At 40.9% G+C, this 23719-nt stretch overlaps 1 protein-coding gene across 3 annotated transcripts in view; it reads left to right on the forward strand.

Moving 5' to 3' along the window:
• Positions 1-23719, forward strand: part of ldb2a (LIM domain binding 2a) — a 194553-nt gene that overhangs the window by 134928 nt on the left and 35906 nt on the right. For 2 of the 3 annotated variants that reach the window (XM_060927293.1, XM_060927295.1), the window contains exons 5-7: positions 10647-10730; positions 15819-15942; positions 21896-21949. In XM_060927293.1, coding sequence (XP_060783276.1) covers positions 10647-10730; positions 15819-15942; positions 21896-21949 — 262 coding nt within the window. The remainder of the gene's footprint in view (positions 1-10646; positions 10731-15818; positions 15943-21895; positions 21950-23719) is intronic. The other variant, XM_060927294.1, reaches the window with a different exon arrangement.

Here is a 23719-nt window from a genome sequence, read left to right on the forward strand (position 1 = left end):
GTGAGTAGATCAAAACAAAATGGTGGAGCGTGTTACGGAACCAACCAAGGATGAAATAAAAGCTCTAATCGAAAACAAAACTCCTCCCAAAATACAAAAAAGCAACAAAATATGGAATTAAAGTATTTGATGGTAAGAACGTTTTTTTTTTTTTTAAGAATTATTATTCAAGCAGGCGGCACGGTGGTGTAGTAGTTAGCGCTGTCGCCTCACAGCAAGAAGGTCCTGGGTTCGAGCCCCAGGGCTGGCGAGGGCCTTTCTGTGTGGAGTTTGCATGTTCTCCCCGTGTCCGCGTGGGTTTCCTCCGGGTGCTCCGGTTTCCCCCACAGTCCAAAGACATGCAGGTTAGGTTAACTGGTGACTCTAAATTGACCGTAGGTGTGAATGTGAGTGTGAATGGTTGTCTGTGTCTATGTGTCAGCCCTGTGATGACCTGGCGACTTGTCCAGGGTGTACCCCGCCTTTCGCCCGTAGTCAGCTGGGATAGGCTCCAGCTTGCCTGCGACCCTGTAGAACAGGATAAAGCGTCTAGAGATAATGAGATGAGAGATGAGATTATTCAAGCATTTTTCACAAATTGCTCCTGTTATTTTGCCGGTTTGTTTACATTCTAAGCGGAAATGATTTTGTAGAAAGTTTTTAATTGGTCGAATTTGCAAAAAATAAAAATGCTCTGTTTCTCAAAATCCAGTGAATGTGGATCGAATAAAAGAGTTATTCCACTCAATCCCATCGTACATGGCTTATAGCCAACTCGGTGCTACGGGCCTCATCTGCTATCAGCTCATGTACGAGTCGATTTCGTGGAATAACTGTTAATTTTATAAATACATTTTTAATGATAAAAAATTAAAGTGAGAAACAATAGAAGATTCATTTTAAAAAAATAAACGGAGTGCTTTAATAAATGTGTATTGATAGCATTTTGTTTGGGTTTGGTTTTTTTTCACGTACCTGTACATCCCAAATGCCTGAAAATATCACGAGGCGATTTGTAGACTACGCCGATTAGATCATTATTCATTTCCGATGGCCATCGGACTCTAATTGTCTCCGAGCTTAAAGTAATTTTTCGAGAACACCATAAAGCATACACAAAGGATATACAGTACACTGTGTCTACACTGTAGTCTGAGGTAACACACACTTTATTTCCTCAGTGCGAGGCAGCCAGTGCCTCCAGCTCGCCTGAATCACAGCTCAGATTTTGCACAGAAGTGTGAAAACTTTCTTCCTTCTGGGAGATTAAATGAAAAACACACACACACACACACACACACACACACACACACACACACACACACACACACACACACACACAATTTCATTAGAAACATCAAAGACTGCCTTAGATGAAAGAAAGCCTTGTCTAAAGTAAAGCATTGCAAAGTGGAATAATAATAACAAGGTCAAATGAGTAATCTGTTTAATTCTACAGTGTAACGAACTCGCCTACGACGCAACCGTGAAGGAAATGAAGCCAACTACTGCAGTCGACTAGCTTCCACAGTTAAACGAGTGATAGCTTTCAGTCTCTCGTTGCTATTTTGGCTGGTGTAGCAGATTTTTACAGGTGTTTTAACTTTTCTCTCAGTAGATTTCAGGCTATGCAACGTTAGAAAGTTTGCACACGCTCCAGCCCCACTGTGTTCATGTGAAATTCACATAGTCTTAAATTGGGCCCTGTGGGTATATCAGCCATAGTGGAAGAAAGAGAGAGAGAGATCTTAGGAAGAGAGAGAGAGAGCTGGGGGACAGCAGAGGAGGGGGTTCGCTGCAGGAGAAGGGCGGTTTTAACATTACTGCAGTGTATTTGATCAGTACACACACAATCACATACACGAATGCACTAATGCACACAGGGACAAGTGGTAAGAATGGTTGAAGTGAAACTAAACTTGTTTAAAATTATAATTAAAACAGTCTTTTTGGGCTGTTGAACGTCTTATACACGTTATTCTCAAAAATAAACATTTTTACCAGATATGCACAAGTCTGCTCGGAATGCTGCGCTCGAGTAAAGCTCCTAACTCGAACCTCGGACTAGAAAAATGAAAGAAAATAGCTCGAGTAGGAAAGGTGTCCTCATCACCAAGTCCCGCACATGACATCATTCCAACATGGCCGCTCACACCGTCTCATCTCATCTCATCTCATTATCTCTAGCCGCTTTATCCTGTTCTACAGGGTCGCAGGCAAGCTGGAGCCTATCCCAGCTGACTACGGGCGAAAGGCGGGGTACACCCTGGACAAGTCGCCAGGTCATCACAGGGCTGACACATATGGCCCTTTTCCACTACCCTTTTTCAGCTCACTTCAGTCCGACACGGCTCGCGTTTCGACTATCTCAGAGCAGCACGACTCAGCTCGCTTCAGCCCTACTCAGCACCCAAAACATGCACGGTTTTGGAGTAGGGCTGAAGCGAGCCAAACCGAGCCGAGTGGGGCTAGGGGCGTGAGGAGACACTCCCCTGTGCACTGATTGGTGAGGAGGAGTGTCCTCACATGCCCACACACGCCCCGCGAGCACGCTGGGATCTGTGAACACCGTAAACCCGGAAGAAGAATAATTACGAATTACGAGAATTTCTGAAGCCTTATGCGCCTCGCCTCATCTATACGCTCTTGCCAGTATCTGTTGGCGTTGTCGGTGACAACAAGCCACAGCACCAAGACCAGCAACACTAACGACTCCATGTCCTCCATGTTTAATGTTTACTATCCGGGTCGTGAGACTACCGCTTAAAAGGTCACTGATGTCACTGTTTGCACCGCCTAACGACATCACATGACGTCCACCCACTTTCGGTAACTCCACCCAATGTGTCCACCCACTTCCAGCCAGCACGGTTCAGTGCGGTTGTAGTCGAAATGCAACTCCAACAGCCCCACTCAGCTCGACTCAGCTCGACTCAGCACGGCACGGCTCAGCCCAACTCAGCCACGTTGGTAGTGGAAAAGCGGCATTAGACACAGACAACCATTCACACTCACATTCACACCTACGGTCAATTTAGAGTCACCAGTTAACCTAACCTGCATGTCTTTGGACTGTGGGGGAAACCGGCGCACCTGGAGGAAACCCACGCGGACACGGGGAGAACATGCAAACTCCATACAGAAAGGCCCTCGCCGGCCACGGGGCTCGAACCCGGACCTTCTTGCTGTGAGGCGACAGCACTAACCACTACACCACCGTGCTGCCCGCTCACACCGTCAACAGTAAAAAAAAAAATCACTTCACTACTAACATAGCTCTATTGACGTAGCACACTTTCAGACCAGACAGTTCTCGGAACTTATTTAAGCCCGGCGAAACACGGGCGATTTTCCATCGCAAGCATATTGTGATTTTTGGATGCAAGTTTCCCCTCTCATGTACTGCGACCAGTGGGCAAAGGGGATGCAAGTCATGTGGAAATCATATGGCTACTTCGTGGACGAGGATTGGCTTAGCCTTTGGAGGTGATCGCTTCGTTATCGCAAAGACACGCACCCGCGGCGATATCTCTGCAACAAGTCAGCGACTTGCGATTTTTTGTCGCATAATACCAAGCATGTTCGATACCTGTCGCAAGCAACAAAAAAATCGCCGTCACAAATATCCGCAAACACGAAGCGATTTTTCGCTTGAGTCAAAAAGTTGCGCAAACAAGCGACAGAAAATCGCCTGTGTGCGTCAGGCTTTAGAGGAATTACGCACTGTGGATCTCCGCTATGAACTACACATCTTTGAGGGCTTTTTGTGGCTAATGCCTCATAGAGGCGAAGCGAGGCAGTAGCCACTATGTCATCGTGTCGTCATCGATCTTGCTCTCTTAGGCTCCCGGCCACGGATGGCTGTAGCATCATCGGGATTCACACTCGCAAAGTAACACACTGGGAGAAAAGTGCTATCCACACACTTCCATATGCATGATCTCACAGATGCCCATGATTGGCTAGTGTCACTGTAATTGACAGGGGAAAGACAGTATGCCACACCTACATCCCTGAGAGTATGGCCAGTTTTGCTCTCTTAGGCTCCCAGCCACGGATGGCTGTAGCATAATCGGGATTCAAACTCGCAATCTCTATATGATAGGCATTTATGGATTTTTTTTTAATTGCATATTTTCAAGTCATTCATATAAAACATCTGAGTTTCACAAAATTTTCATTAACATACATGTCAACCTATACGGAATGTCCGTATTTTATACGGATTCGATTCAATAAACGTAGTATACGGGCGTATAAATAAAGTTATACGGATTCTTTAAAAAAAATTCAATATTTATTTAGAGCTATAATCAATTCCCACGATGATAAAAGAGCGCATAACATTTGCAAACGTACTGTACACCACAGACAGCCAGTAAAGAGTCTTATGAAATCGCGCGTTATCTTGTGGTAGCGAGACTTCGTTCCACTTTTGATCATGCGCACACCGCATTGCGAGAATCCCGCCAACCGTGAAGTCATAGACATATAAACATAGACGCCGCCTTCTGCGTAGAATCATACGTCATCCTCGCCGCCATATTGGATATGGCAAAGTGGAGATTCTTCAACCGTCTCTGGTATAGCGTCTAGACAGTAGCCGAGAATAAAAATGCCTCATTCATGTGCTGCGTTTAACTGTACCAACAGGTTTACCGTCCAAACGAGATCACATGGGATTACCTTTCACAGGTGAGACTGGAAAAATACTTTTCATTGTATTTGGTCATTATAACGTAATTTTACGAACAGATTTTCCTGACTTTGTGGCTAATGTGAAGTCTCGCGCATAATAGCCGCTCGGTGAAACCTGTCTCCAAACAACGAAGTATTTCCTTCGTAACTACGCTGATAACACTTTGTGTTTTTGTCTAACATCGGAGCTTTGTATTCATTCTGAAGGTTTATTGTTATTAATATTGAATAAAAAGTAACTGGGATATATCATTATTAATTGTCATTCACATTTTAGGTAAATTATTTTAATTTGCATCTTATACGGATTTTATAAGGGAAATGCGGATTTTGGAGGTTGGTTATACAGGTTTGATTGACCAAAGGTTGACATGTATGCATTAAATATGTCATTTAAATAAATAAGCAATATAAACTAGACAGCTAATAGCTTAGATCGTCCCACAAACCAAATACAAACAAATCTTCAATACAAAGACATTGTCACATGACCATTTTACTTCTTACATCTTTATAATTTGGCATTTTAAAAATCGCATTTTTATCCCCCGCTGGCCGAACGGCCCAAAGGGGAATTATGTCGTGGTGATGTCCGTCCGTCCCAGGAAGGGTGCTCACCTTCTGAAATCGACTCCTCTCACAGTTTTTGGAGGAATTTCACGAAACTTGGCAGGATTCTTTGTTATATGTCAGTAATACGCATATTGCAATTTCGTTCAATTCAGTCGCATTTTACCAGAGTTACAGCCCTTGATTAACAAAATTATAATTTGACAATTTCATGAGAGTGTGTTTTCCTTCTGAAATGAACTCCTCTCACAGTTTTTGGAGGAATTTCACGAAACTTGGCAGAACACATTATTATATGTCGGTAATACGCATATTGTTATTTTGTTCAATTCGGTCGCATTTTACCAGAGTTACAGTCCTTGATTAACAACCTTGTACTCAAACAATTTCATGAAGGTGTGTTTGCCTTCTGACATCAGCTCCTCTCACAATTTTTGGACGAATTTCTCGAAGCTTGGCAAAAGGCCTTGTTATATGACAGTAATACGCATATTGCGATTTAATTTCGTTAGGGAAATTTTTATCAGAGTTTTGACCCTTGATGAAATAACTCGTACTTTGACAATTTTATGAGGGTGTACATTCTTCTGAAATCAACTCCTCTCACAATTTGTGGAGGAATTGAACCAAACTTGGCAAAAGGCTTTGTTATATGACAGTTATACGCAGATTGAAATTTCATTTAAATTGGGCAAATTTTCCCAGAGTTATGCCCTCGATTATTAACAAACTTGTACTTTGGCAATTTCATCAAGGTGTGCTTGCTTTCTGAAATCAACTTCCTGCACAATTTTTATCCCCCACTGGCCGAAAGACCTGAAGGGGGATTATGTCTTGGCGATGTCCGTCCGTCCATCCATCCATCCATCCATCCATCCATCCATCCCAGGAAGGGTACTCACCTTCTGAAATCAACTCCTCTCACAATTTTTAGAGGAATTTCACAAAACTTGGCAGGATTCTTTGTTATATGTCGGTAATACACAGATTGCAATTTCGTTCAATTCAGTTGCATTTTACCAGAGTTGCCAGTGGGAATATTGTGCTCTCAGAGCACTCTTGTTTAGATTTAAAACCATGTGATGTCATCACCTATAACCTGCGCCGGTTAACCTACACTCATCATGTCACTCGTCGACATCCTGCTGTGAATCTTAAATGATTTTTTTTTTAAATATTATGCCAGTGTTACTTCTAGAATTGAAATCCTGTCCAGTGCAGTTCTGGTCTCCCAAACACACAAATGCTCACACTCACAGATCTCTTTCCCGCCGTCACGACATCTCTGAACTCATTCCATTCCCGCTTTATCTCTGCAGGTTTCTCTTAAGTCACATGGATTGGTAGCCATAGTGTGAATGCAGCTGAGCTTCTTCTTTTTTTCTTCAGGGTAATCCCCAGGGCTGGGGCCAAATTCAAATTTTCAGCCATCTCTATCAATATTTATTAGCAGTTTGAGTGCACTCCACATACAGCGCCCCAAACCCTGAATCAAATACATATTCAGTGTAATTGAAGCATTGGCCTCAGTTCCATTTTGGCCTTGCGGCACCACCCGTCAGCTTGGTTTCTGCCTCTCTTGAAATCCAAATAGGAAACAAGAAATTAAAAATAAAGCCGATTTGCTATTGGGTATTTGCTTTGATGTAATTGTATTCTTTAACCAAATATAAAAATGAAACACTCAAATGGTGGAAAAATGGGATTTTCTGACTTGTTTTGTGGCCTTATTGCAGACGGTAAAGAGCTGGCGAGTCACAGTTATTTGGTAAAACCTTACAGGGAAGCTCTCTCCCATTTTAAACAGTTCAGTCCATAAAGAAAGTAACGAGATGGAGGAAATCGAAACGTGGTACAAACACTGAGCTCAGTATACACTCACAGTATACTTTATTACGCTCAAGTACCTTGTTGGACCACAGTGTAGTGTGTACAAAGCTCAGGTACTTCCCACTGTGTGTTCAGCATCTGTTTCTGACCACAAGCCACAGTTGGCTGAATATTTTTGGTGACTCTGAGGTGTTTCAAAACCGCAACTTTTCTCATATCACTCATACCAGAGTCGTTGCTGTGCTGAGAAATGACCCATCACCCAAATAATATCTGAGTTGGTATGTTTAAAGGTGACATATCATACCCATGTTCAACAAGTTGACGCAGTTCGCTGAGGTCTTAATAAAATGTCTGTGACATGCTTTGGTCAAAATGCCACAGGGATAAAGCACCACAGCTCCCTTCTCACCTAGCCCTGTTCAAAACGGCTGATTTGAGGAACGGCCTGTTCCTTTAAATGATAATGAGCCACTGCTCACCCCACCCCCTCTTCTACCAGCCAATCAGGTAGCACTTTAGTTATGAATATCCATTCGTAAAGGCCTTGAGTGGAGATACTCACAAGAGCGGGCGGGATTATTCTAATGAGCTCCACGTGTGACATAGAAATTGATGGAGCCAAATCTGAACAGCTTGTTGAAGGACATGTTTTCTGAAATCGGCAACACAAAAGAAACTGACTGGGTGTCTTATTTTAGAGTTTGATAGACACTCCAGATATCCAAATGCATATGCACAAGCACTGAACAAGTGAGTTTTTCATAATATGTCCTTTTTAAAGCTGTTCAGCGTCTCATCTCATCTCATCTCATTATCTCTAGCCGCTTTATCCTTCTACAGGGTCGCAGGCAAGCTGGAGCCTATCCCAGCTGACTACGGGCGAAAGGCGGGGTACACCCTGGACAAGTCGCCAGGTCATCACAGGACTGACACATAGACACAGACAACCATTCACACTCACATTCACACCTACGGTCAATTTAGAGTCACCAGTTAACCTAACCTGCATGTCTTTGGACTGTGGGGGAAACCGGAGCACCCGGAGGAAACCCACGCGGACACGGGGAGAACATGCAAACTCCGCACAGAAAGGCCCTCGCCGGCCACGGGGCTCGAACCCGGATCTTCTTGCTGTGAGGCGACAGCGCTAACCACTACACCACCGTGCCACCCGCTGTTCAGCGTAACCAAAAAAAAAAGTAAAGAAATCAGGAAATTTCCTCCTTTAATTAGACCTAAGCTCCAGGGTCCCTTGGTTCTCACCATGGCCATTTGGGTTTCTTCTGGGTCCTCGGGTTTCCTTCCACCTCCCAAAAACAAGCCAGGAGGTGTACTGGCTATGCTGAATTGCCCCTGAGATTAGATTAGATTAGATTAGATTAGATTAGATTAGATAGAACTTTATTGATCCCTTTGGACGGGTTCCCTCAGGGAAATTAAGATTCCAGCAGCATCATTACAGGATAAACAGAGAATAGAAAATAGAGAAAAAACTTCTAGATAAATTAAATTAAGTATTTACATATACAAATATAAAACGAATAAGATATGGGGAAGAGAGGAGGGGGGGAAAGGGGAGCCCAGCAGGAGAGATATTGCACTTTATATTGCACATTGTCCAGTATTGCTTATTGTTAGGCTAGGCTACTGCTCCTTCCCGTCCCTCTGTCCTCCTGTTACCCCTCCTCCCCCCCAGAGAGGAGTTGTACAGTCTGATGGCGTGACGGACAAAAGAGTTTTTAAGTCTGTTTGTCCTGCACTTGGGAAGGAGCATTCTGTCACTGAACAGGCTCCTCTGGTTGCTGATGACTGTGTGCAGAGGGTGACTGGCATCGTCCATGATGTTCAATAGTTTGTCCATAGCCCTCTTCTCTGCCACCGGCACCAGAGTCTCCAGCTTCATGCCGACCACAGAGCCGGCCCGCCTGATCAGTTTGTCCAGCCTGGATGTGTCCTTCTTGGATGTGCTGCCCCCCCCCCCAGCACACCACGGTGTAAAACAGGACACTGGCGACCACAGACTGATAGAACATCCACAGGAGTTTCCTGCAGATGTTAAAGGACCGCAGCCTCCTAAGGAAGTATAGCCTGCTCTGTCCCTTCCTGTATAAGTGATTGGTGTTGCAAGTCCAGTCCAGCTTGCTGTCCAGCCACAGCCCGAGGTACTTGTAGGAATCCACAGCCTCCACCTCGACTCCCTCGATCAGAACTGGTCGTGACCATGGTCTGGACCTCCCAAAGTCAATGACCAGCTCCTTGGTCTTCGAGGTGTTGAGCTGCAGATGGTTCCTGTTGCACCACACAGCAAAGTCCCTCACCAGGCTCCTATACTCCTCCTCTTTGTCGTCACTGATACACCCAATGATGGCTGTCTCATCGGCAAACTTCTGAATGTGACACAGCTCCGAGTTGTAGCAGAAGTCCGCTGTGTACAGGGTGAAGAGAAGAGGGGCCAGCACCGTGCCCTGGGGTGCTCCGGTGCTGCTAATCACAGTGTCAGACGTGATGTCCTTCAGCCTGACGTACTGCGGCCTGTCGGTGAGGTAGCTGGAGATCCAGGTGACCAGGCAGGGGTCCACTCGCACCCTGTTCAGTTTGTCCTGAAGCAAAAGGGGCTGGATGGTGTTGAAGGCACTGTGAATGAGTGTGTGAATGTGTATATACATAGTACCCTATGATGGACTGGCAATCCATCCAGGATGTCTTCCCACCTCGTGTTTCGTGTTCCCTCCTGATCTACCGTGAAGCTGACCAGGATAAATTGAAGATGAATGAGTAAACCTTCAGGAAGATATTTTAAATACAACATTAAATGTGTGTAATTTGTTCTCTTAGGAATTCATTAGTTGGTTTTGGGTCAGCTTCGACAAAGAGATCTACGGTATGTAAATGTAGAGCTTGCCTTTGCTTCATCTTGATTTCCATTGTAAGTAAGTTCCAGTATAAGATTATACGATTTAAGCAGGTTTTTTGTTCAATGTGTGAGGAGTAAAGTAAGTCATTTTTTTCTATTGACAAAAGTACAAAGTGCGTTTGCCCTGCCGTTGGCTTGTTTGAATCCCGATAATGCCACAGCCAGCCTTCACTGGGAGTCTAGAGAGCAAAATTGGGTGGGAGGGATGGCATAATTCCTCTCCCCTGTCAATCACAGCAACACTAGCCAATCAAAAGTGTCTGTAAGCTAATTATGCAGAAGAGGGCAGATAGAACTTTTCTCTGAGTGTTGCTCTGTGATGCAGCAGTGTGAAAATAGAAGCTTGACTGGTTTCTTGTGTCTCGGAGGAAGCACATGTCAGGCTTCACCCTACCCAGTTGGTAGCTAGAGTATGATCAACTACGATAGAGGAGAGCTGGCTGGCGTTTGGGAGCAAACTGGGGAGAAAAATTTCTGTTCATGGTATTCGCACACACAAAAAGTAACACATACAAAACGGATACAGATAATCACACATATTATACAGATGTGGTAAATAGAGATTAAGTAAAAATAAATAAATAAATAAATAAATAAACCACTGGATTATTGCTTTAAGGTTGTAATGGCGGCTGCCCTTCTGCCCTCACAGGCTCAAGACCCTCAGGTTCTGGAGCAGCTCTCCAAAAACATCACCCGAATGGGTCTGACTAACTTCACACTCAACTACCTCAGGGTGAGTCTCATAAACACACACACACACACACACACACACACACACACACACACACACGTTTGTGTATGCATGTTTTTATATACTACTGGGGACCAGATGTCCCCACAAGGATAGTAAAATCTGACAATGTCGACCTTGTGGGGACATTTGGATGGTCCCCATAGTGAAATTGCTGGGGTTTTTTTTAAACAAATTTAAAAAAAAAAATTTTAAATAAATAAGAGCCAAAAAAGGGTCGCACGGTGGTGTAGTGGTTAGCGCTGTCGCCTCACAGCAAGAAGGTCCGGGTTCGAGCCCCGTGGCCGGCGAGGGCCTTTCTGTGCGGAGTTTGCATGTTCTCCCCGTGTCCGCGTGGGTTTCCTCCGGGTGCTCCGGTTTCCCCCACAGTCCAAAGACATGCAGGTTAGGTTAACTGGTGACTCTAAATTGACCGTAGGTGTGAATGTGAGTGTGAATGGTTGTCTGTGTCTATGTGTCAGCCCTGCGATGACCTGGCGACTTGTCCAGGGTGTACCCCGCCTTTCACCCGTAGTCAGCTGGGATAGGCTCCAGCTTGCCTGCGACCCTGTAGAACAGGATAAAGCGGCTAGAGATAATGAGATGAGATGAGAAAAAAAAACAGCAATTTCCCTATGGGGACCATCCAAATGTCCCCACAAGGTCGAAATTGTCAGATTTTACTATCCTTGTAGGGACATCTCGTCCTTAGTAGTATATAAAAACATGCATACACACACACACACATGCACATGCATACATAAAAATGACAAACAAAGGTGTTTGAAAAGCTTCCCTCCTTCAGTCATGCTTGATGTGTGTGTGTGTGTGTCCACACGCCAATCTGCGCCCATGCCATAGCATTTATTCTACAGTCTCTTTATTTATTCTTTCAATTTCAGCATGAGTGACAGCTCCGATTTGCAAAACAGGAGAACTAGATGAGGAGAGAAAATTAATTGGATGGGGAAAATTAGCATAACATTAATGAGCATTCTGTGCTGAAGCATGGCATTGTGGGTCTCGATGCCCAGCTCCTGCTTACCCAGCACACCATCGTGTTTCTCTTAAAGGTAAAAGAATTGAGCAGAAATAAGAAAAGGCAGGTTAGTTTTTTTTTTTTTTGGTTTTTATTTATTTATTTATTTATTTTTAATCAACCTCGAACCAACTTCATTCTGCTCCATCTTAAGCACTCAGATGTGTTATTATAAAGTGTGGCTTAAAAAATCGCAGCCAAATTGGGAATTAAATTAGGATTTGGTTCGGCTCTATACATTTCAGAGCTCTCAGCCTGATCGTGATCCAGTGCGTGTGCCACAGCTGTTTAGCATGCCAGATGTTTTTGAATATATTCTGTGTTTGGCTTTGCATGTCATCATCTACACAGCTTCAGGGCAGGAATCAGCAAAATAGACAGCAGTGTGTTTGTTTCATACCGTCTGAATAATAACTGAGACGCACTCACTTGTATTTTTCTGTCCAGAAAGATGCAATGTTCATCACTGATCCAGTGTAAAGAGACATTTAAAGCAACCCATGATTTATACGATACGATTTAGAACATTTTAAATGCAAACATGTTGAGATAATATGTAATTCAGTATTGATTTCATTGGGGGAAAAAATTGGCTTTGAGAAGTATTGAATTATGCCATTATTACTTGGACTGACAGGCACAGAAACCACACCTACTTTACTAGGACTGACAGGCACGTAAGCCATGCAAACACTACTAGGACTTGAGTGCAAACAGTTTTGCACTCAAGTTTCCATTAATGAAGAGTTATAACATCAATGAAACTGACTTCATGTTAAAACTGTTAATGTTATAGTCATGCTGTCTGTTGTTGCCCAAATGAGGATGGGTTCCCTTTTGAGTCTGGTTCCTCTCGAGGTTTCTTCCTCATGTCGTCTGAGGGAGTTTTTCCTTGCCACCATCGCCACAGGCTTGCTCAATGGGGATAGATTCGGGATAAAATTAGCTCATGTCTTAAGTCATTCAAATTCTGTAAAGCTGCTTTCGGACAATGTCTATTGTTAAAAGCGCTATACAAATAAACTTGACTTGACTTGACTAGGACTGACAGGCACAGTTTGCATGCTTCCTTAGCTGAACAACAGGTACTTAGGCTATATGTACTTTACTAGGACTGACAGGCACAGAGACCAGTCTTACTTTACTTGGGCTGATGCGCACTTAAGCCATGCAAACACTACTAGGACTGACAGGCATATTTTGCATGCTTCCTTAGCTAGGAATGACAGGCACTTAGGCTATATGTACTTTACTAGAACTGACAGGCAGAGAGGCCAGTCTTACTTTACTAGGACTGATAGGTACTTAAGCCATGCAAACACTACTAGGACTGACAGGCGCAGTTTGCATGCTTCCTTAGCTGAACAAGAGGCACTTAAGCTATATATACTTTACTAGGACTGACAGGCACAGAGGCCAGTCTTACTTTACTAGGACTGAGAGGCACTTGAGCCATGCAAACACAACTAGAACTGACAGGCATATTTTGCATGCTTCCTTTGCTAGGAATGACAGGTACTTAGGCTATATGTACTTAACTAGGACTGACAGGCACAGAGGCCAGTCTTACTTGGGCTGATAGGCACTTAAGACAGGGAAATGCTACTAGGCCTGATGGGCACATTTTGCATGCTTCCTTAGCTAGGAACAACAGGTACTTAGGCTGTATGTATTTAACTAGGACTAACAAGCACAGAAACCACACCTACTTTATTCAGACTGATAGGCACTTAAGCCATGCAAATGTTACTAGGACTGACAGACATATTTTGCATGCTTCCTTAGCTAGGAATAACAGGTACGTAGGCTATATGTACTTAACTAGGACTGACAGGCGCAGAGACCAGTCTTACTTGGGCTGAAAGGCACTTAAGCCATGCAAACGCTACTAGGACTGACAGGCACATTTTGCATACTTCCTTAGCAAGAAACGACAGGCACTTAGGCTATATGTACTTTACTAGGAGGGATAGGCACTTGAGTCATGCAAACAGTACTAGAACTGACAGGCGCATTTTGCATGCTTCCTTAGCTAGGAATGACAGGCACTTATGCAATATGTACTTTACTAGGACTGACAGGCACAGAGGCAACACCAAATGTACTAGGACTGACAGGCACAGAGGTCATGTCTACTTTCCTAAGACTGATAATCACAGAAGCCATGTCTACATTACTAGGATTGACAGGTCCTTAAGCCACACCACCTTTATTAGGACCGACAGGCATAGACTACGCCTCCTTAACAATGACTGACAGGCATAGAGACTACATCTTTGTAACAAGGACTGACAGGGAGAGAAACCACACCTGCTTTACTCAGACTGATAGACATAGAAGCCTTGTCTACTTTACTGGGACTGGCAGGCACCTAGGGCAGGTCTCCTTTGTTTATATTAAAATATGATAATTAAGGCCATGACTAAATTAAAGGGAATAATAGCATAGAAGTCACACCTCCTAATGTAGAACTGATGGGCACTAAAGCCATGGTGCCATCACTAAGATTGACAGGTACGGAGGCTCCGCCTCATCAACGAAGCTTGACAAGCACCAAGGTCCTGCCTTCTTAACAGAGATTGACAGGCACCAAGGCCACACCTCCTTCATTCATATTAAATAACATAATTAAGTCCACACCCATTCATATTAAATAAGATAATCAAGGCCACACCTCCTTCAGTAAGACTGACGGGCAGCTCTTACATATGTATTAAATGTAATAATTAAGTCCACGTCTCCTTAACTAAGACTGACAGGCATCGATTCCACACCTTCTTCACTAAGACTGTCAGGCGCCAAGGTCACATCTCCTTCGTCTATAGTAAATATGATAATTAATTCCACGCCTCCTATAATAAGACTGCCAGGCACCTTGGCCACGCCTCCTTTGTTTGCATTAAATATGATAATTAAATTTGAAGATTGCACACAAGTATAAAATTCAGTAAGAGGTCGAACCTGGCACTGAATCCTGTAAACGCTATCGTGTCTCATTTTCCCTCAAAGTTTCCTAGCTTCAGAATGGGGTAAAAATACCCTGTAAAAGGGGCTCGTTAGCTTGGTGTGTGCGCACGCGAGGTTATCAGCGGCTCCACTCGAGCTCCGTTTCCTGAGCTGGGACGGATGAGGTGCTGTGGCTGAGGAAGGCCGCGGGTTTCCTCACATTCACGCTGGAAATAGCTGCGCTGCCTCGGCTCTGGGCCAGGGATTGTTCCCCAGAAACGGTGGAAGTGTGAGGGGATGCGGCTGTGTCAGAATGCAAGCCCCTGAAACTCAAACGGATGGTGTGTGTGTGTGTGTGTGTGTGTGTGTGTGTTTGTGTAAGCATGTGATTGTGTGTTTATCCACCTGCTACCTAAAAAAAAGCAAAAATGAAATTCTGTAGAATGTTGGCATATAACACTAGTATTTGAAGTAGGATTAATTACATTAATGTAAGAAAACAAGATGCTGTCTGTATGATTGGATTCATTTTTAAGAATTATTTGAGGCGTTGGGAGTTTTTCGAGAACATGATTTCTTTCTATAATATTTCTCTTAGTGGTTTTTGTTGTTGTTGTTGTTGTTGTTTTAAAAACAACATATTTTTATGAAATTATCATTATTAAATTATTAAAAGCCAGAAATGTTATAATTATATTACACACTTATGTCTCTGTCCAATAAAGGTGATTTTGAAGATTGAAATTTTTAAAAAAATATATTTTTATTTATTATTTAAATGTTACCTGATATATAAATTTGTAGTTGTAAATTTCATGACGAAATTATTTTTTTAAATGAAAATTTTGTGATTAATCATCCACATTACAATTCTACCTTTTATTTTAAATGTTAAAAAAGAAGAAAAGGAGAAAAAAATGTGGCGTGATTTCAGGAATAATATTTTATCACTTTTTTAATTTCTCATTTATTCCTTTATTTGCTGAGCCATATTTAATCTTCAAATAAATACAATAGTTTAAAGTCATGATTCAGTAGTGTGTCTTTCACCAGTATTTGTTGTGTTGGCATGTTGCTTTGCTCACTGTGTGTGTGTGTGTGTGTAGCTGTGTGTGATCCTAGAGCCCATGCAGGAGCTCATGTCCAGACATAAGACATACAGCCTCAGCCCCAGAGACTGTCTGAAGACGTGCCTGTTTCAGAAATGGCAGCGCATGGTGGCACCTCCAGGTATACACACACACACACACACACACACAGAGTGTATCTCACACACTGTCAATCAGCTACTGTGTACATCATTTGTATGCGTAATGCTTACAGGAAATAGAACTCAGTCATTTCCCAGACTGAGCCCAGCTAGCGTACATTTTTGCGTTCCAGCTTGGAAACCACTCCTGCGTTAGTTCACGAACACTACAAGTGAGGATAGATGCTGGTTACGGATCTTCAGAGTGTGTTATGGAGGATCGGGGCTCAGTATAGATGCATAGTGGGAATTTATATTTATATGGGACGTGTCTCATTGCAGTGCTCAGTGATGCGAAGTTCATTACAAGCAGTGCGGAACGAATGTGAAACTTGAATACGGCTCGCTTGCACACGTCCTGATTTTACCAACTGACAGGCACGAGGTTCCATGAGGCCAGAGCTTTACTTCTGTTTAATCAGTTCGTCAAAAACGTTTTTTTTTCTTTTCACTTTTTCAGCTCGTCATACTGATTAGCATAAATGCTGTGGTTTACACAAAACTTTATTAAACATTAACTAGTGAACTTCGCTACTTGTTTCAACATGTCTGTTTAGCTAATGATCGCTTTAACAAGGCTAGTTACAGTGTGTCATGCACGATAGCCAAAGCTAAAGAGTTAGCATTACATACATGTCAACCTTTGGTCAATCAAACCTGTATAACCAACCTCCAAAATCCGTATTTCCCTTATAAAATCCGTATAAGATGCAAATTAAAATAATTTACCTAAAATTTGAATGATAATTAACCATGATATATCCCAGTTACTTTTTATTCAATATTAATAACAATAAACCTTCAGAATGAATACAAAGCTCCAATGTTTGACAAAAACACAGTGTTATCAGCATAGTTACGAAGGAAATACTTCGTTGTTTGGAGACAGGTTTGACCGAGCGGCTATTATGCACGAGACTTCATATTAGCCACAAAGTCAGGAAAATCTGTTCGTAAAATTACGTTATAATGACCAAATACAATGAAAAGTATTTTTCCAGTCTCACCTGTGAAAGGTAATCCCATGTGATCTCGTGTGGATGGTAAACCTGTTGGTACAGTTAAATGCAGCACATGAATGAGGCATCTTTATTCTCGGGCGAGGATGACGTATGATTCTACGCAGAAGCCGGCGTCTATGTTTATATGTCTATGACTTCACGGTTGGCGGGATTCTCGCAATGCGGTGTGCGCATGATCAAAAGTGGAACGAAGTCTCGCTACCACAAGATAACGCGCAATTTCATAAGACTCTTTACTGGCTGTCTGTGGTGTACAGTACGTTTGTAAATGTTATGCGTTCTTTTATCATCGTGGGAATTGATTATAGCTCTAAATAAATATTGAAGTTTTTTTTTTTTTTAAAGAATCCGTATGACTTTATTTATACGCCCGTATACTTCGTTTATTGAATCAAATCCGTATAAAATACGGACATTCCGTATAGGTTGACATGTATGGCATTAACTTTAGCTAACATTTGCATAGAGGTGCCAATATTTATAAACAGGGCTGTGGTCTGCTTAAATGCAGGAGCTACTAATGATTAAAGAACATCTGGGGGAAAAAAAGATTAGCCGACTCATCTGCTGACGCATGCTAGCGCTTTTGTAGTAAAATTCTCTCAGCCTGCTAAGATTTTCTTGCTAGCAATATTGGCACCTCTGCTAGTATGTTGTTTATACACAATATAAGTCTATTTTATTTAAAAAACAGGATTTTGTCTAAGCATTTTGACAAACTGAGTAGATAGAATAAAAGTCTAGTATGGATTGATATGATTTATACATGATTCAGCAATTATTAACAGTTGGAGTTTCATGCCTCAGTATTTGTCGCTAAGTTTCTCGCTAACGTGTTGATAATATTTGTTTTAGATGTTTTTATGTCTTCTCTTTCGGTGTGTTCAAAACAAAGAGAAAATTTCCAGTATTTCTTTTCCAAAAACAAAAAGAAAGAAATATTACAGAGAATTTTTTGTCATTATAAAAAGTAACATAAATGATTGACTGCTAGCTAAAAACTTAGCTGTTGATTTCTTTATAAAATTGTGCAACCTGCATAATGTTTTTCTTGTTGTTGTTGTTGTTGTTGTTGTTGTTGTTGTTTTTACTGCTCTTCAAAGTAAATTAGAAATATATAGTACATTTAGAAATTCGATTTTTTTTTCTAAGTAAATTTTCTGTACAGTAGAGCGGCAGCTACAGTTATCGACAGTCCATAATTATCGACACCTTTTCAGATTTACCAATAAAAGACAATTTTACAAAGGTGAGTTTCAGTTACAGCAGTTATTATCGGTTAATTAATCAACCGGAAGACCCGCCTCGCCCTTTGATCTTGTCATCTGACGACACACGTTTTTTTTAGCATGATCAGCAATTTGAGGAAAACCCAGACGTTATCATTGCAGGTAAGCATGGTGGAAAGATCACGGACATGTTTTTACATCTCAGATTCACTCATATTTCATGATCTCCTTGTCGAAACCTACTTTGTTTTTTACTCTTTCATTCGACAGTCGTCATTTTGTACCTAAACGCACGTTTGAGAAGTCATGTGAGGTGTCAATAATCACTTTCACCGGTGTCCACCATTATCGACACCCTGTGGAATTAAGTGATGTTTGCAACTGTTATGGATCGAGCTTTGTGTAACGTTGTTGAAGTAGATGAAGTACTTAAAAAAAAAAAGGTGCTGTGATTTATAATTTTTTTTCTGATTCATAACAGAATGGAATGTTTATAGAGTATTTGGAATCCGATTGCAATAAATAGAATTAGACCAGAATTAAATTCCTAACATATAAAAAATTACACACTAGAAATATTCAGATTTTTCTATTCCATACAGAATTTTTTTTTTTTTTTGCAGTTTATTGTAAATATCTATCACATATTACAATATCAGTAGACATTTTATATTTTGGTTCGAGGAATGACATGTGACCTTTGACCTGATGTTCATGCGGTTACAGTGTCAATTGCCTGTTGACATTTCTTGGTAAACTACAAAACTAGAAATTAATACAAACAACAACGAATGATTAACAAAATGTAATCTGCGAAAATACGTAGAAAGTGGGTAGAAAGTGGAACAAAAAGATTTTCTGATGCAGGTTCAACATTATCAGTTCATTTGTTTACAAACATTAGAATTACTTCCTCATTTACGTAAACACCAACATCCATATTTATATAAAAGATATTTTGTACTAAATATAAGTCTATGTAAAATAAATTTTAAATAAAAACTGTGTTTTGTTAACTTAATACCACATACTGATTATTTTTTTTATAAATAATCATCTGGATATCGATAATTGTGAAACGGTGTCAATAAGTGTGGACAGAGGTGTCGATAATTGCGGAACGGTGTCGATAACTGTGGATAGAGGTGTCGATAATTGTGGAATGGTGTCTAACTGTGGACAGAGGTGTCGATAATTGTGGAATGGTGTCGATAACTGTGGACAGAGGTGTCGATGATTGTGGAATGGTGTTGATAACTGTGGACAGAGGTGTCGATAATTGTGGAATGGCATCGATAACTGTGGACAGAGGTGTCGATAATTGTGGAACGGCGTCGATAAGTGTGGACAGAGGTGTCGATAACCATGGACAGAGGTGTCGATAATTGTGGAATTGTGTCTAACTGTGGACAGAGGTGTCAATAATTGTGGAACAGTGTTGATAACTGTGGACAGAGGTGTCGATAACTGGACAGAGGTGTCGATAATTGTGGAACGGTGTCGATAACTGTGGACAGAAGTGTCGATAATTGTGGAACGGTGTTGATAACTGTGGACAGAGGTGTCAATAATTGTGGAACGGTGTTGATAACTGTGGACAAAGGTGTCGATTGTGGAATGGTGTCGATATCTGTGGACAGAGGTGTCAATAATTGTGGAACAGTGTTGATAACTGTGGACAGAGGTGTCGATAACTGGACAGAGGTGTCGATAATTGTGGAACGGTGTCGATAACTGTGGACAGAAGTGTCGATAATTGTGGAACGGTGTTGATAACTGTGGACAGAGGTGTCAATAATTGTGAAACGGTATCGATAACTGTGGACAAAGGTGTCGATTGTGGAACGGTGTCGATATCTGTGGACAGAGGTGTCGATAATTGTGGAACGGTGTCGATAACTGTGGACAGAGGTGTCAGTAATTGTGGAACGGTGTCGATAACTGTGGACAAAGGTGTTGATAATTGTGGAACGGTGTCACATGCTCTGTCACGCTAAGTAATCAGGAATCAACTTTTTTTTTTTTCCAGTGGAAGTTTGAGTAAGTATTCATGCACAATTTACATATTGAAAGTCTTTTCTAATTTTGCAATGGCCAAAAGATTGTTAAGGCGTCGATAATTGTAGCCGCCGCTCTATTTCTTTACATGACTTTTTCACAAACTTTAAATTCATGACAAAATCACTCTCACTCATTAGAATTCCTATACATGTTCATGTTTTGTCTGGTGGTCCATTTTGATTATTTTCCAAAAGTTAAAACCCACCTCATTGTGGTAGACTTAGCAAAATTAGCATTTGTGTAGCTGTCAGTGAATCTGGTATTAATTTCTGGGATTTTCCTCGACTTCCGCTTCTGAACCACGTCTGGCCCCGGATAAGCTCCTGTTCTGTATCGCGAATCCTCTGTAATGGCCGTTTCCATGCGAGCTGCGACTCCTTCTTTTCCTCCCATTCTGTTGAAACGCAGTCCGAGTTGAAGGCAGGAAGGAAGGACGGCCATGTTTATGCACTGATAAGTCCTTTTTTGTGCTGTTTCCTTGCGTCATTCACACACACACACCCTGACTGGTAAACACACCAGGAGCCAGAATTGTCTGGATTCAGTGTATATCGCAGGTTTTGGACTATTTTAGCTGTGGATATGATAACATTGTTATTTTTCTTTGGTTTTTTTTAACCATCAAACCAAAGTGAATTATGAACATTTCCACGTCTCTGTGAATGTCTTTGAAAACGTATTTCATTAAATTTATCATAAAAATAGGAACATCGTTTTCAATTTACATTGTTGTTGTGGTAATGGAAACTGGAATATTGACATTTGGTCCTAGAATAACTTGCATAAGTATTCGCCTCCTTGAACGTTTTTGCACATTTGCAACCTGGAACTGATTTTTTTTTTCTTAGTACTGGGGGGTATATTTTATGTCATGAACCTACACAAAATAGCCCATAAGGGCCAGAGTTTTACCTCATAAAAACAGAACAGTGTCCCTTAGCACATTACCACACCACACTGAATGTGTTAAGAATCAAAGCATTTGAAGAAAAACATCAGGAACCAGATGTGCAAAGCCGATAGAGACATATCCCAGATGTGATTGCAACCAAAGACAGTCCTACCAAGTATCAACAAGAGGGGGGTGAATACTTATGCAACCAACACATTTTTTGCTTTTCCTTTTTTTTTTTTAATTAATCTTCCTGTCATAAATAAAAAGTATTCACACCATATTGTAGAGATCAAACTGTAAGAAATTCCAATTAAGTTAATTAATTTTTCGGTTGTAATGCTGCAAAATGTGGAAAAGTTAAAGGAGGGAATACAAGGCTCTGTATTTGCTAATAATTCATATGAAGCCCTTAAAAAATTTATACAACCTCATTAACAGAAATATATGCATTCTGAATAATAGATTCATGGCTTTTAATCATTCAGAAAGTATTTTAAATGTTAGTTTAATCCTGGTTTATTTGTATTTTAAATTTTAATTATTCGAATCATCATATTCTATACAGAACGTGACGCTTTTAATCCGCATCTATTTTTTTTTTATTTTCGTGTGAATTACTTGAGCGATTTTATTCCGTACAAACCGTTGAGTTCAGATTTAGGCTCGTTTACATCTTCATTTGCATAATCATGTTAAATTTATTTTATCTTGAAATTGTGATTTTCAGCAGGACATCCACAGAACTTCAAAACGGAAATCTTCCCCACAAATCACAAGAAAGGTATTTGTTCTGTCTTCTAATGATTTCTTACCGTACAGCGTCCCCTAATCGGGAACGCCGCGCTCTGTGTTCAGCAGGAATGGTGTGAAATATATTTGTTGCCTACTTCATTTGCTCAAATGTTTTCTAGTGACACATGGTACTGTGCAAAAATCTTCGGCACATGTAAAGAAATGCTGTCGACCAAAAATGGCTTAAAAATAACGAAGTGAAATGTTTCAACATTAAAAAAACCACTATAAACAGTAAGCGGTAAGCCATAATAAATGAAACCAAGTCAATATTTGGTGTGAGATGAAATTTCCTTTGCGTTTAAAAAAAAAAAAAGCAGTCTCAGGTTAGACAGTGCGTGCAGTTTTATGCGGAAATGAGCTGTAGGTTTTACTGAGCATCTTCCAGAACCAGCCACAGTTCTTCTGGACACTTTGACTGCCACACTCGCTTCTTCATTTAGCACCAAAATTTTGCCAGTAGCCTTCATTATGTTTTCTTTTTTTTTAATCTGAAAAGTGCTTTCTTATGGAATATGCTGCTCAGATACATTATTTTTTCTGTAACATTTAATTTTGTGCTAGGGAAAAAAACAAACCCGAACGTTCGGAACTCTAAAATGTTTTTTGTAATGTTTTGACTCGATAATGTAGAAGTCATAAAATAGAAATCGATGACAAAGTTTGTATGAAAAAAAAATAGGGGGGCTAATACTTTTGCACAGTACTGCATGTTTAATATTAAGTTAAAAAGTCATTTAAAAATTGAAGCTCAATTAAACAGAAAAAAACGAGTGTATACATTTTCTTATAATTAACATATTTTTAACTGGGAACTAATATAAATGAAATTAAGGAAACATATCATATAAAACACTTTTTACTCGTGATATACCAATCTGGTAATACTTTTATTAATTAGAATTGAAACGCTGAATGATTTGGATTTGAATCGAAATAATTATCTGATATAGTTTACAATTTAATTCACTGACATATTTCTATAACAGTATGTGTTCATAGACACTAAAGATGCCTGATTTTAAATTTCTACAATTTTAATAATCATAAAATTTTGAGTATTAGGAAAAATTGTGAATTGAATTATTACAATGCAACTGATATCGCTAACTTGCTAACATCGGTTTTTTTGCATTTACTCTTTTCTGGCCCTGAAAGCACCTTTATCCAAATCCAGAACAATTCGACTTTTCCTTCAAAGGCAACTTACTATGGAATCAATTTTGTGCCAAAATGTTCATACAATACTTTTGAAATATCAAACAAAAATGACAAATCAGAATACAAAAAAAGAAAAAAAAGTCAATTTTTTTTAGACTGGCAAACAAATTATTCGTGTAATCGTGCAAAATATCAGTCTATTACTCTTCAGAAACCTTTTATTTTTGTTCCGCGTCTTTCTCAGTTTTGTTTGACGTAATTTATTTTGGTTGCGATTCCAGCTTTCTCGTTTGCGCTCCCTGACTTTTTGCTTGCAGTTTTGGCACAAACTTCACGTGTGGGTGGGCTGTCCAGGAATGCATTCCCATTGGCTAACTTGTGTTTGACTGACAGCTACGCTCAGCCATTCCCTACTCGGATTCTGGCGGACTGTTTGACGAGTGACCGATCCATTGACGGTACACAAGGATCGAGTGGACTTCAATGGCGACTATGATATTGAATTTACACTTTGTTGAATTAATTCAATATCATAGTCACCACTGAAGTCCACTCGATCCTTGTTTACCGTCAATGGATCGGTCACTCGTCAAACAGT

The sequence above is a fragment of the Neoarius graeffei genome, chromosome 8 (assembly GCF_027579695.1).
Source record: "Neoarius graeffei isolate fNeoGra1 chromosome 8, fNeoGra1.pri, whole genome shotgun sequence".
Taxonomy (NCBI): Eukaryota; Metazoa; Chordata; class Actinopteri; order Siluriformes; family Ariidae; genus Neoarius; species Neoarius graeffei.